The 13,681-nt window shown below is 39.8% G+C and overlaps 1 protein-coding gene across 2 annotated transcripts in view; it reads right to left on the bottom strand.

Annotated features, from left to right (window-relative positions):
• Positions 1-208: 208 nt before the first annotated feature.
• Positions 209-13,681, bottom strand: part of SNAP25 (synaptosome associated protein 25) — a 28,877-nt gene continuing 15,404 nt past the window's right edge. Inside the window, exons 4-7 of one of the 2 annotated variants that reach the window (XM_069850162.1) lie at positions 11,759-11,876; positions 7,690-7,815; positions 5,100-5,244; positions 209-932 (exon numbers count right to left, since the gene is read on the bottom strand). In XM_069850162.1, coding sequence (XP_069706263.1) covers positions 864-932; positions 5,100-5,244; positions 7,690-7,815; positions 11,759-11,876 — 458 coding nt within the window. In that variant the 3' untranslated portion in view covers positions 209-863. Of the gene's footprint in view, positions 933-5,099; positions 5,245-7,689; positions 7,816-11,758; positions 11,877-12,013; positions 12,132-13,681 lie in introns of both variants that reach the window. The other variant, XM_069850163.1, reaches the window with a different exon arrangement.

The following is a 13,681-nucleotide window of genomic DNA, read 5'->3' on the forward strand; positions in this document are numbered from 1 at the left end:
TTTTTGTCTTTGACATATTTTCAGCCAAGCTTTTATTTTGCTGGCAATGGCTAAATGGTGAGTGCCAAATCCCTCTTTTTTCATAATTAAAAAAAAATGATCATGATTAATAACTATATATATATCAACAAGAAAAAAGTGGCACGACTGCAAACTTGCTGGTATAACATAGTCCCAAAAGAGTCCGAATACTGAGCATGCTTTTGTTGTCATTGTTGGTGTGCTACTGCCATGGGAAAAGTCTTGTTTAAGTAGGAGTCTAAAAGTCTATTTATTCCTCATGCATAAATGCATAAATCACATCACTTTTTAGTGCAATGCTTGTTATAGTAATATAATTCCACATTGTCTAATCATGAAATCATAACAACAGATAATGGCAATGAAGAACCGAAGACAGCAGGTTTAAGTGCTTAAACATCATGATACCCAAAGACAGGAGCATGGCAGTAGCTCTGTGGAATGTCACAGTTTTACAAGAACAATACTGTATATTTAAAGGTTAACAGCACGTTTAGCATTCCAACAGTGTTGTCATTCAGCAAACATCATTTAAAAAAAAAGAGAAAGGAGGTGAGAAGGAAAGGAATCCAAAACAGAAATAAGGAAAGGAAAAATCCCAAAAAACATCATAGTGAGCTATAGCCATCAAATCAGCACTATGTACAACCTTTGGAAAGGAAGATATCTAGAAAAAAATAATTACAAGTATCATTTTTGGAAAGCTGACAAACTACACAGGACAACATTTACAATGGGGCTGATATGTGCATGTGTGCAAACCTAGTAGGTAAATACCATGATAAAAGCATGAAGGTGCTGCCCTGTCGGACAGTGTTAAAAGGAAATGCACTTTGCTGCATTTAACCACTGCCCAGCATCTTTGTTGCACGCTGGTTGGCTTCATCAATCCTGGTTTTGTTGGAATCAGCCTAGGGAAACACAAAGGAAAGAAACAGATTAATATATAGGGCAGACGGAGAGTATCTACAATGCTTAGTGAACACTTCTGTAGTTTTGGCTAAGTCGGAAAAAAAATGAAGCTTGAAAACACTGGGGGGCTGTTTTTGTAGAGGTATTGGGGAACCACAAGGAAATTACAGATTTGTTGGTGTTATGACACTTCAAGCAGCCTTCGAGTAGAGCTTTTATGTTTGTTTTCAGCTTCACAGAACTCTTAGAAATGCTGTGTCGATCTGTAGATTCTGCTGTTGATAGTGCTAGTGATGGTTGTGGATGAGAGGATGAGAACTGATGATGTGCATGTGGATTTCACTGGTGAAAAGCCTCAGTGCTCTCTATAATTCATTGGACCTGGACTTTGTCCTAAGTCAGATCACCAAGCATGCAGTCAAAGCTAAAATTTTGGTCAGTGTACTGGAGAATTGCTGGAGCAGGGAAGCTGAGAAAAGTAAATTTCTTTGAAAATGCATCAGTTTGGATCTATTTGCTTTGCTCTACATGTGAAAAGATGGGAATAGGTAGGAGTGATGCCATTATTCTGTTCTCTCAACGAAGTTCACCAGTGTAGTTGCAAGGCTGAGTAACTTCTCTCATTGGGCAGCATAAACAGGAATTAAGAAAAGGCAGGGATTCTTCCATTATTTGAAGCATTTAAACTGGAATTAAGCTCAGCATAGGCTGAACCATTAATTTTACTTCCTTCCATGGGGTAACACTTGCCATGCTTATAAAATGTTGTTAATAGAATGGCACCACTTGGAAGGTTTAGGAGTTCTTTCTGAGTGGGAAGACACGCTGACCACAGCTTTCTGCAGCTCTGCAGAAGTTAGCTTTGGAGACTAAAGAAATTGTTTTAACTGACAAAAACTGGGAAAGCTCCATCCAAACCCAAGGTTGCTATGCTAGCAAAGAGACTAGATAGAAAATTTTTTTCAATTTTTTAAATCAGATCTGTGGGAAAGGTGAGAATTGTGTTCCTGCATTAAAAGCAGAACTCAAATAGCAAACTCTTTTTTGTGGTTGGCTGGCTGTGTTTTGTTAGCTTTGATGGTTACTCCCACATCTCTGGGGCATATCCAAATTGTACAGATTTATTTTAAATCTCCAATTTACAAAGACAGAATGGCAAAGAAACTTTCCCACAGACATTTCAAAATCCCTTACAAATGGTTACACTGATGTGCAATAAATCCTTCTTAAATATCTTAGGCTTTTCTCCATAACTGTTTTTGCAAATGCTATGTAGATGTGTATTTTTAGTATAGTAAGATGTGCCAGACCCTCAACAAGCGTAAATCAGCATAACTACTCATTATAAGCCACACTCCTTTCTTTTCACCAGGAGTCTGACCTTGTCTACCACAGTATAGTTTTTGTGCTTTTACCAAAAGACTACCTAAAAATAAGTTAATAGTTTTGCAAGTGGTTAAGTTTGACATGAAATACATAAATATGGATTGAATATCGATGTTCCTAAATAAAAACACTAAGATTTAACTCTAGTGGAGAATGTTACATCAAAGTCAGCGGGAGTCTTTACCCAGACCTTCCCACCTTGGTCAATCCAAAATGCTTTGAGCCATTTCTACATTCCTCCCAACCTCCAGTTTATGGATCAGTTTAGGGCCAGGGTGTTCTGGTGATGATGTCTTGTCCTTTTGACCTACTTATCACATTGTTGTTTTAGTTTTTGTCCCTTTCTCTCCTATTCATTACTATCTAGGCTACTGTGAACAGGTCAGATTAAATCCCTGCATTATTAGAATGCTCTGGTTTAGGTGCATGCATCCAGTTTAACATAAATGCTTTAGGAGTATTTGGGGTAGCTTTGTGATGCACCCCAGCTTTTGCAAAATGTGGCAGCCAAGGGTCTTTCTAATGATCAAAACTGATCAAAAGCACAGTGCTCCAGCAGTCAGGAAAAGAAAACAACTCCAGCATTCCGTGTGCCAACCACCAGCTAGGGAATATGTTCTATCACAATATTTCATTGCAAAATGGATATGTGTGCATTTGTGGTTTCAGTATTATCTGGCTAGCTGTAATTTCTGTCTTTTATAGAGGGTTTTCCTAATATATTGGGTTTCTTTTTTCTAGTATCATATTACTGTGTGTCCCTACTCTGAGAAATCTGACAGATATTCACGAGGAGCGAAGACTGTCTTGGTTTTGTGCTGCTTTCATAATGACTCCTCTGCGTATGCTGCAAGTCCATCTTCCAGAATTGTGTCACTGTTCTTTAGCCAAGGGCTCTGGCTGACAAGGCCTGCCTGTGAGGCTGAATTTAATGACTCTTGTTAGCTTGCAATGTTGTTTTTCTATTGCTGTATGAGATGCCTAACTCTGTAAGAAGACCACAGAGATGTAGAAGGCCAATCCTTCATTTATCCAATTGCCTAGAGATTGGGCCCATGTGCTTCATGTGAACAAAGAGCCTTGGTAACGTTTGCAATATCCAAATGTTTGCAAACATGAACTGATAGGAGAACAGTGCCTTCTCAGGCTTGCTGCAGTTTGTGATAGTATCCTGCAGGCACGAATGGAACACAGCTGATCTCCATCCACAGGGCATGTCTCCTGCCTCTATGCTATATCATGAGTAGGGTAGCTGGTAACATGCAATAGTGCATGTCCTCGTAGTTACTCTGAGAAAATAATGTATATCCTAGTCTTCTTATTTAACTGTACTTAAGATGTAGCTGCATAACCCTCCAGTCCTTGCACTACAGATAGATGTGCTGCTTTCTAGTTCTTTTCATATGAATAACTGCAGTAAATCTTCCCCCCTGTGCTCACATATTTCACTGTTTTCACAGAAATATGAAATGCTGCAGAATGGCATCACAGAAATACTCTGCATTTTCCAATACAGTCAAACTAACAGATGAAAAATGTAACACAAAGCTTTTTACTGATGCAAAGCCTTGTGCTCTACTATGTAATATGACTGTCTCTCTGCTAGAAGCACACTTCCCACCTTTAAGACAACATATACTTCACCCAGCTCTCTCTACAATCAAAGTCCATTAAGGAAAGCTGAGCGAATCCCTCAGTTTTGTACTTTCTTTGATTTTTTCACTAGGCTTTGATGTAGTTAATTGACATGAAAAATAGGCATGGACATTCTGCTCGTGTGAGAAGGCTTGCACGTGTAAGAAGGCTCAAGAGTACAAGCGCTACCACTTAAGGTCAGCATTATCTCTAAGTAGCACATATAAGTCCTCAGTTGGATCCTCAGGATGTGTAAATCTCAGCTGAAGTCAAGTGTTGTATTGATTTTACACCAGATGAAGATCTAGCCTCTTACGTCATTTCAGCTTGGCTGTACCTATGCCTGGCACTCAGCCAGTATGAATGCAGATGGCTTGCAGATCTTGGGATCTAAGGATGGCAGTGAGTTCCCAGCTGGGTTTGGAGGGTGCTGCTATCTCCTTCAGAAATCTGCAATGCAGGTCTGGCACTGGAACATGGTGCTCTCTGCCTTTTTAGATGGTGATTTTGCAAGAGTAATGCTGAGACTCGGTTATTTTTATATATATATATATATATATATACACACACACATACACACACACCGACCCCCAAGAGAGCTGCTAGATCTCTGTCCTAATGTGGTTATAAGCAGGCAGCATGATGACTGGCTGCACTGTGCCCATACAGCAGAGCCTTGCATAATAAATCCCCATCCTTTTCTAGGGACTTGTCCTCCAAACAGGTGATCCAATTCTCAGTTTCTCATGGAATTTCCAATGGAAGGAAAGTTCAGGAAAGCTTAAAACTTGCCAGGAAGTATGAAGATATTCAGACATGAGCCCTGTGGTTCTGCACAGTTCATGGCACTTCTCCTTTCCCAAAGCTGTCGTAGAAGGAGCTTTGATTTTTACTAATGGATCCCCTTGCCATCTGTTGTCTTGCCAATCCAACAGTGTGGGTTTGACCTGGCCTGCACTAACGGCTCCTGAGAATCCACAGCAGCAAGCTCTTCTGTAGCCCAGTGATTTGAAGGGAGAAGAGAGAGGAGCTCTAGCTGCTATTTCTGTCCCTTTCCTCCGAGCTGAAGAAAAACGGCAGAATGCACAGCTTGCAGAAGGGAAACACAGTCCTTTTGGGGTCCTCTTAGAAATGCAATCTCTTACCTTCTCCATGATCCTGTCAATCTGGCGATTCTGTGTGTCGATCTCATTGCCCATGTCCAGGGCCATGTGACGTAAGTTGCCAATGATGCCACTGACCTGCTCGAGGTTTTCATCCATTTCATTTTCCCGGGCATCATTTGTTACCCTGGGAGAAAAAAAACAATTATTTGAAGAAGAAACACAGGAAGTTCCCTTTGAAACTCTGATTCACCCAAAACCTGTCCTGCGTCTTCCTCTGCTTATCACCTGAGGAGCATGCTTCTGTGCTCAGCTTTGAAGAAAAGGGATTATTAAGTAGCTAACCTGAAAAAAATAAATTCATATTTTTTCGTTGTTGGGATTGTCTACATTCATCACCACTCCATTTATACTTCTCATATCTGCTGCTCCTAGAAGTGTTTCTGTCTATGTTTGTCTGAATCATACACTGCACCTCCCTGCAAGTGATGGTCCCTCTCAAATGAAGAATGAAAGGGTGTTTCCTTTGGACCTGTGTGTGTTTAGAGCATGTGGGAAATGCTGGAGGGTGCTGAAATTGAAGTTCTATCTGCTTTTCCATGGACTATACAGAGCCAATGGATACTGTCCAGTCCTTATACACTCAGGGCTCACTGAAATACTTCACCTCTAAAAACCTGACTCAACATTCTATTTCATAGAATGGAATCATAGAATGGTTTGGATTGGAAGGGACCATGGAGGTAATATAGTCTAATCCCCCTGCAGTGAGCAAGGACATCTTCAACCAAATCAGGTTGCTCAGAGCCCACTCCAACCTGGCCTCGAATGTTTCCAGGGGTGGGTCATCTACCTCTTCTCCGGGCAACTTGTGCCAGTGCTTCACCACCCTCAGTTAAAAAATTTTTTCCTAGTATCTAGTCTATACTTCTCCTCTTTTAGTTTAAAACCATTACCCCTTGTTCCATTGTAACAGGCCCTGCTAAAAAGCGTTTCTTTTTTTAAGTCTCCTTTAAGTATTGAAAGGCCAAAATTTCATTAAATGTTTTTTCAGTAGATGACAAAACACCTTCACTCAGATTTACTGGCATTAGTAAAAATCCTTTGTCTCTTGTTGTTAGCACCACCTTTTTTAGTTGCTTGATTTTTAGAAAACAACTTGTGATTGAGCAAAGGTGCAGTTTGAAGCTCCAGTGACCAGAGAGGCATGTGGTGACTGATCCTGGGAAAAGCAAAGTCCGTAGGTCCCACTCAGAAAATCACAACTTTGAGCCTCTTGTGTAGTTTGTGGTCATGTAGGTGCCAAAAGAGTGCTACAGGCTATTCACAGAACAATGACAGCATACCATAATTTCCTTCACTGCTATTCTGTTCTCATGCCCCATCTTTCATTTTGTTGGGGCTGCCTGTACAGAAATAAAAAATAAGTGAATGGCAGACCCAGCAAACCTAAATGGCAACTCAATCCCACGCTCCAGATTGCTTGACAGCATTGTTTCTATCACACTGATTTCCCTTTATCACAGCAGCCAAAGAAATAAGTGGATAATAGTTTTTGGAAAGATAATTACTTATTAATCCAGTGTCCTTAATTTTCAGAGATCAAAGCTTTGCCTACTGGTATGCCTGTATCCATTCAGCTGATAGCATTGTGATCTAAATACATTCTCTGTAAGCACTGTAATCAGTATGTACTTATTGCTGGATCTGTAAGTATTGCTTAAAGTTTGCAGTTTGGTTGCCATTGGTATAACTGTGTGTTTCAAACTGGCTTTCATTTGACTGTACAGGGGTTGCCGCTGAAGCACCAGTATTTCTCAATGATTGTGGCTTTACAGCAGCTGAGGAACTGGGGGTCATTCCCTGTTCAGTGACGTTTTCTGGACAGTCACGAGCAGGGAAGTGCTGTACCTCTAATTAAGTGTTCTGCAAGTTCTGTACTTGTCTCGGTGCTTTGGCAAGGAGACTGAGGCTTTTTTCTTTTTAAAAAGAAAGGAAGAGGTGCTGAAATCTGCGGTACGTATTCTGGCAAGGTTGGATAATGAGCACTATATATCTTGACACTTAATAATAATAAACTAGTATTTATCTGACACTTCATTTTTGAGGCATTTGACAACTGTCATTAATGAGACCCGTAATAAAGCCCCCAGGAAAACTGCATTGTTTACACCAGGGAGAGGGGGTGCAGAGGACAGTGCTGACTGCTGATAGCCTGCAACCTCACATTGCTGCTGTGAAGTAAATAAATAGATGCTATTTCTATTTTATTATTGCAAAGATCTGGGCAGTCCCAAGGAAGAGGATTTAGGGCCACATTTTCAAGCACCTTCTGGTTCTTGGGACTAAGACCCTTCCAGGATTTCTGACAATGTAACCATCCTTTGACTAGCTCAGGCAAGCAGCCATAGAGCCACGGGTAGTCAGGGGACACAGTAAGCCTTTAGTACCCCTCTTCAGCTGCCATCAACCTAAATATAAGCACCCACCACTCTCTGGAAAACACTGGCTCCATCACGTTACCCAACACTGCTGAAGGAGTTAATGAGCATCAAGAACTCATGACCATATGGAAGAAATCTAAATATATCAGGGGGAGAACAGAGAGAAAACAGTGGATAAAAAGGCTCACCTGCGGATAAAGCCACCACTGATGGCCATCTGCTCCCGTTCATCTACAACACGTGCAGGCTGGCTGGCTACAACACCATCCTGATTATTGCCCCAGGCTTTTTTGTAAGCATCACTTGATTTAAGCCTATGCAAAAAAGATGATGAGTAACAAAACATCAAGTGGACAAGGACAAATGCAAAACTTTATTTCTCCAAGCTAAAAGCTTAATCAAGCAAATGAGTTTTCAGATAGAGGGTCGATTGTATACCGATATATCATAACCCTGAATAAAAGGAGGGTTGTTTGGTTTTTTTTCCACTTTACTGCCACAAAAACTGTGATGGTCAGAGGTTTTGTTTCCAATAGGGTGAATTGCAATTGCCAAGTCTACAACACTGCAACACAGGTTTTTGGATGTTGACTCAGTTTCCAGAAAGAAGAAGGGAGGGGAAAAAGGAAAGAAAGAAAGAAAGAAAGAAAGAAAGAAAGAAAAGAAAAAGAGAAGGAATACAGATAAGTAGAAAACATTGTAAACATTGTTTCATTTCAGTGACACATAGTTTTGACAACAAACACAGAGAATGTACTGGCAGACAGACATAAAACCAAAACTGCCAAGTATAGTGTGTACATCACATCACAGCAACACACCCTCGTAGAGAAAAGTGGATTTGGCTAGATTTTAACATTTTACCACGCAGAAGATCGGGCTTCTGTTGGTGGTTTTTAACACACATGTGGCATAATAGGCATTTAAAGCCACTAACCTTTCCCAAGGTGATTTGGGGATGATTTTACCATAAAATTCATAGGGTTCATTAAATTTTCAAATAATATATCGGTACTTGAAAATAGTAATCATACATCGACAGTTGATGTACAAACCTTTGTCCACAGAGACAAAAAGTAAAATAGGCAGAAGTGAAATGGGTGCAGGAGAAAAGAAAAAAATACAAGCAATCTAGCATCAGAAAGGGAAACTTTTCTACATTTTTCTTCATGCACCAGCTACAGGCATGAATAAGAAGTGAAGCATTCTCACTAAGCACAGTTGCCCCAATAGTTCATCATACTCTTAATGCATCAGCAGTAACAGCCTTCACAATAAGCAAGACACAGGCAAAAATGAATCATCACTTCCTTCAGGAGCTTTAGACTATAGGACTTCAAAATACCCTAGCAACTTCTTATATTTGTTGTTTATGGACAGTTATATTAGCTTTCAGAGAGCTATTTTTGACTGAGCTGCCATGGATAGAAAGTTAAAATCCAGGCATACCTTGAGTGGCAGATTAACATGTGCAGTGTATTTTGCGTTGCTGTCATTGGGGTCATCAGATGAGACTGAATTCTTTTACAGGAGAGTGTGAGTGTTTGAGATCTGTAGATCAAGTCCTTGATTTTATTCTGGAAACAGAGTAGTTTCCAGCAGTTTCCCTGTTCTTTGGTCAGTCATACTAACAGCCCTGTGGCTTGGATCTGGGGGGAAAAACTGAATGTATTTCTGGAGGTTTTGGGAAAGGACATAACAACTCATCTCTAGTGTTTTGTTCTCTCCATGACACTAAGGCAGCTCAGCTTCTCTTGAGCGTGAATATGTGTTATATGCTGCAGTATAGAATTAAAATACAGATGAAAATAATTTCTTTACTGCTCACCTATTTTACGGCTTATTTCCTATTAAAATTTAGGAAGACAGAAAGAAGATGGTTGGCTTATTTGTTCTTAGTTCTCTAAAACTATACATCAGCTTTGGCATTTCTAGAAATCAATGAAAGTAGTTCTCTTGCCTGCACATACATTTACAGGTATTTGCCAGTTCTTTAGACCTGTGCAACTTTGAGAGTGAGACAGTCTCTGTGTTTGAGGTGGATGATTTTATACACCCAGAGCTTGAGTTGTCTTTTCTTGTGGAATTCCCATTAAAGTCAATAGATGTAGTCTGGGCCTGCTCACAGTCAATAGCAGTTGTACTTTTGAGTGCAGTCTGGCCGAAGTTCCATGCCGTGGACATTTTTGGATCAAGCCTTACATTTGCATAGGGCTCATGGAGTTGTTTTTACAAGTAGCAGAGTATAATTATGTGAGAAATGGTTCATCTTTTGAAATATATGCAATTAATTTACCACCACCCAGCAGAGCATTAAGGGATCACGGTGATAATAATGTCCAGAACTACAGGGATTTCTCTCCTTCCTACACTCCACTTCTCAGAATATCGTATTTGTAGCAGTTGAAGCCTGGCATGGTGATTCAAGGAACAGTCTCTAAGAGCATTGTTCATCCACATTCTGTTTCTAAACACATTGACTGATTAGCAATTCTAGTTTATGAATCTGTCTGTAGACTGCAAAGGTCAGAATACTGTCTTAAAGCAGGGAAGAGATACCTTTAAAAATTCACCTCTTTCTCACCGAACATGTGTGCTATGTTTTTGTTCTTGCATCTATTAATTTCACAATACTGCAATCATAGTGAAGCAGTAAATGTTTTAAGGCAATGTGTCAGGTGTGGCATCCATGCCACAAGTTTGGCTGTCAGTTCATAGCAGCCTTTCCTAGAGTACAGAATATTAAAGATTATCTAAAAAATGATGATTTCTGCAAAATACATTGGAATTTTTTGTACTTCAACGGTGAACTTTTGATGTAGGCATTATGCTCCTCCTCTCCAGGAGGAGCAAGCCAAGACAGAGCTCCTTTTTAAGTTGCAACAGCTTTTAGAGTGTGAGAAATGTAAAGTTTCTGCCACATATTCTTAAACCTGAAGTTGTTCTGCACTGGGTCCTCTGGTGCAGGACAGCAGGGCTAAAGCCTGTATCAGAGCCAACACAAATTACAGGCAGTCCCACTGACAAAGGCTCTCTGTGTGCATGTAACTCTTTCCATTCCTCCTTGCCTCTCTCCCATTGTGCACACTTAGGCAACATATTCTGGGCAAATGGTTACTCCAGCAAATTATTTGTGTCTTGGTACACAGAAGCAAAATGGATATTTTTTTTTTTTTTTTTACAGCTGCGTTGTGTCCCAAGGGAATTAACTTCTAAATAAATGGTGCCTGATAAGGCAGAAACTCACTCCTACCATTCTGATTTCTGGTAAAATACCCACTGAATTCCGTGACAGCTCTGTCTCCTTTGGTCTTGATAATCATGGTAGGATCAAGTCCTGGTGGTGCACAAAGTATCTGTGCCACACAGAAAGGGAGTATAATGCTACAGAATCCCTGCACCCTACTTTGCTTCCTGTACAATTTCTGGTCAACCATTTATGAATATTTTCATGTTAATCTAATTGCCTACTCACAGGATGCTGGATTTGCTATTCCTCAAGGTCTCCTGGTCAGTCTGCTTTGTCCCTGATTTCCTACACCCACATAATTGCATATCACATTTCCATTTGGCATTTAAAACAAGCTTTGCATTACTTGGAGGACAGTTTCGTTCAAGTGTGATGGCATGCAAGCAAATTCAATGCATTTCAACATTTCTGCTTAGTGTACATGCTACCCAAATGAGAGAAATTTGGCACGACATGTTTAGATTTCCTCAGATCTGTTGCCTACAGCAGGTTGAAAGCTATTTCTAGTTGGGTTCCAATTGTGAAACATAAGATCTCATCAAGGACAATTTTTGTTGAACAATAAAAAGTGTGATTTTCATCCACAATTTTGAATAACATTTATTGTGACCTCTTCTGCATCTTTTCAGCTTTTTTGGTTCAGTTTGGTTCATTAAACTTGTTTGTGAAAGTTTGTTTTGAAATTTAGAGTCTCCAGGAGTAAGGTAGCTGCAGTGTTTTTGTTCACTGGAAAATGGAACCACTCAGTACACTTTGTATAAAATGTTGAAACTTTTGCCATTAAAAAGTGTCAACAGTGAAGCTTTCACTGCAGTATGCCTGATTTTAATGCATCTACAGTAATTCCCAGTCAGTTGTCTATGCTATGAGATGAATGCATTTGAACCAGAATCGTTCTTTCTGCATGCCACATGCTCATCCTGTCCATGTGCCTAGCAAGGATGAGCTTCACAAGGCCTTTAGGATCAGCCTTAAGTGCTCAAAGAGATGAGGCAGGCAGCACCTACTTGTTACATGGACAGACACAAAGACCACAGAATTTTCCTAGGTCCGTCAAATTCTTTTCTGCTTCTTTCATGTCCTTATTGATTTGGTCCATTCCCTCTTCGATGCGTTCCAGTTGTTCTGATTAAACACAAGTATTTTATCCCCACAGAATGAAGCAGATGGAAAAGGACAAAGAAAAAAAAGACAAAAACTTCAGACATTCACTGTGACAAAAAACTGGACACCACACAGCAGAGCCGGTACCCAGTACCTACTTGTTACAAGGACATATGAAAAGGCCACAGCATTTCCCTAAATCTTTTAAATTTTTCTCGGCCTCCTTCATGTCTTGGTTGATATGGTTCATGCCTTCTTCAACACGATCGAGTTGTTCTGGTCAGGACAAAGGGATGACAGTGTGGAATGAATTGTATTTTTGTTTGTTTGCTTTTGTCTTCAACAGAACATGAAAAATGACCACGTAGAACTGAATTAATAATGACATTACAATGCATTAATCTGAGCTGATGCATTGCTGAAAGGTTGTACGCCGCACTGGATGCCAAAGATGTTTTTTTCTAGTATGGGATGAGTGAAACAAAGGAGGAAGATGTTGGAAATATATTAATTTAAACAAGATGCAATGATGTAGAAAGGAAGGGTTATAAAGTTTAAGGTCCGGAAACATAATACAGTACATTCACTTACTAAGACACCAATGATATCCAAGAAAAAGAAAGATAAAGCATTATTATTTTTCATTTATGCACATTAATACAAGAGAAAAGGTATCCTTCCATGGAAAATACTTCAGTTATTTACACTTACAAATCCTTTGGAATGGGTGATTTGGGGCAGTGTAATTGCTTGGATCTGGTATTAACAGTACCAGAGCTGGAGTGAGCTGTTAAGAGCTGTGTCCAAGTACTCCTTTTTCCAGAGGTCGAGGAAGCTGAAACCTGCCACTTTAATTGACATTGGATATTAATTTCCAAACTGAGTATGACCTCAAGGTGGATGTACACTGCAAATCAGGAGTAACCCCAGTGAACAGAGTTAAACCAGCACAGGAGCCTGATGCTCACTGAAACAGGATCATTAGCTATAGCGTTTGTTGTCTCTGTCCTCAAGGGATCTTATGAAAACAAGTATTGGGTGAAGATTCACATTTTCACTTCTGCTTTGGTCCAAGGAAAGTTATGAAGCACCAAGCCAGGTAACCAGCCATATTGTCACTCTGCTGGTATCAAACAGAATTTGGCTTATTTCCACCTATGGCTGATGATAATTTAGGGTTTTATGAGTGACTTGGTAGCTCATAATTTAATGTGTTAGTTTATTCACCATTAAAGCTGGAAAAAATGGCTGAGAGGAGTGGAATGCCGCAATGCAAAATTGTAGGGACGTATTCTCCACTCATGTAAACAGATATGGATCCAGTGGAATCAGGGGTCTTATGTGGAGTCTGCAGGAGCATCAGTATTTTACATGGGTGGAAAGCCTCACCATTTGTTTCAAGAACGATAAACCCAAATAAGTATTACAAGGGATGAGAAAGTTTCTTGAAGAGGCATTTCAGTCCAGTAAATATTGTAACTACATCCGAAGAGGCAAAGTAAAGCAGTCCCAGTAAAATACAAATACATTTCTATTCCCCATATTGAATATAAACACAGAGTTAAATCTGAGAGGAAAGGAGCTAAGAGCACTGGTTATAGAAGAACCATAACATCATGTGTGATGTTAACCAAGTTCTATCAAGAAGAAAAAAAGAAGGTATTTTAGAAAAAGAAACCCAAACCTGTGCCTATTGATGTCAGTACAAAACTCCTCTTGACATCTTTGGGAGCATAAATAGGCCTAACTTCTTACCTGGGTTTCTAATAACAATTGAAGTTCAGATTTTCAAAGCTTTCTTGTGATTTGGAAACACAATTCCCATT

This window comes from Phaenicophaeus curvirostris, chromosome 2 (assembly GCF_032191515.1).
Source record: "Phaenicophaeus curvirostris isolate KB17595 chromosome 2, BPBGC_Pcur_1.0, whole genome shotgun sequence".
In the NCBI taxonomy this organism is placed as follows: Eukaryota; Metazoa; Chordata; class Aves; order Cuculiformes; family Cuculidae; genus Phaenicophaeus; species Phaenicophaeus curvirostris.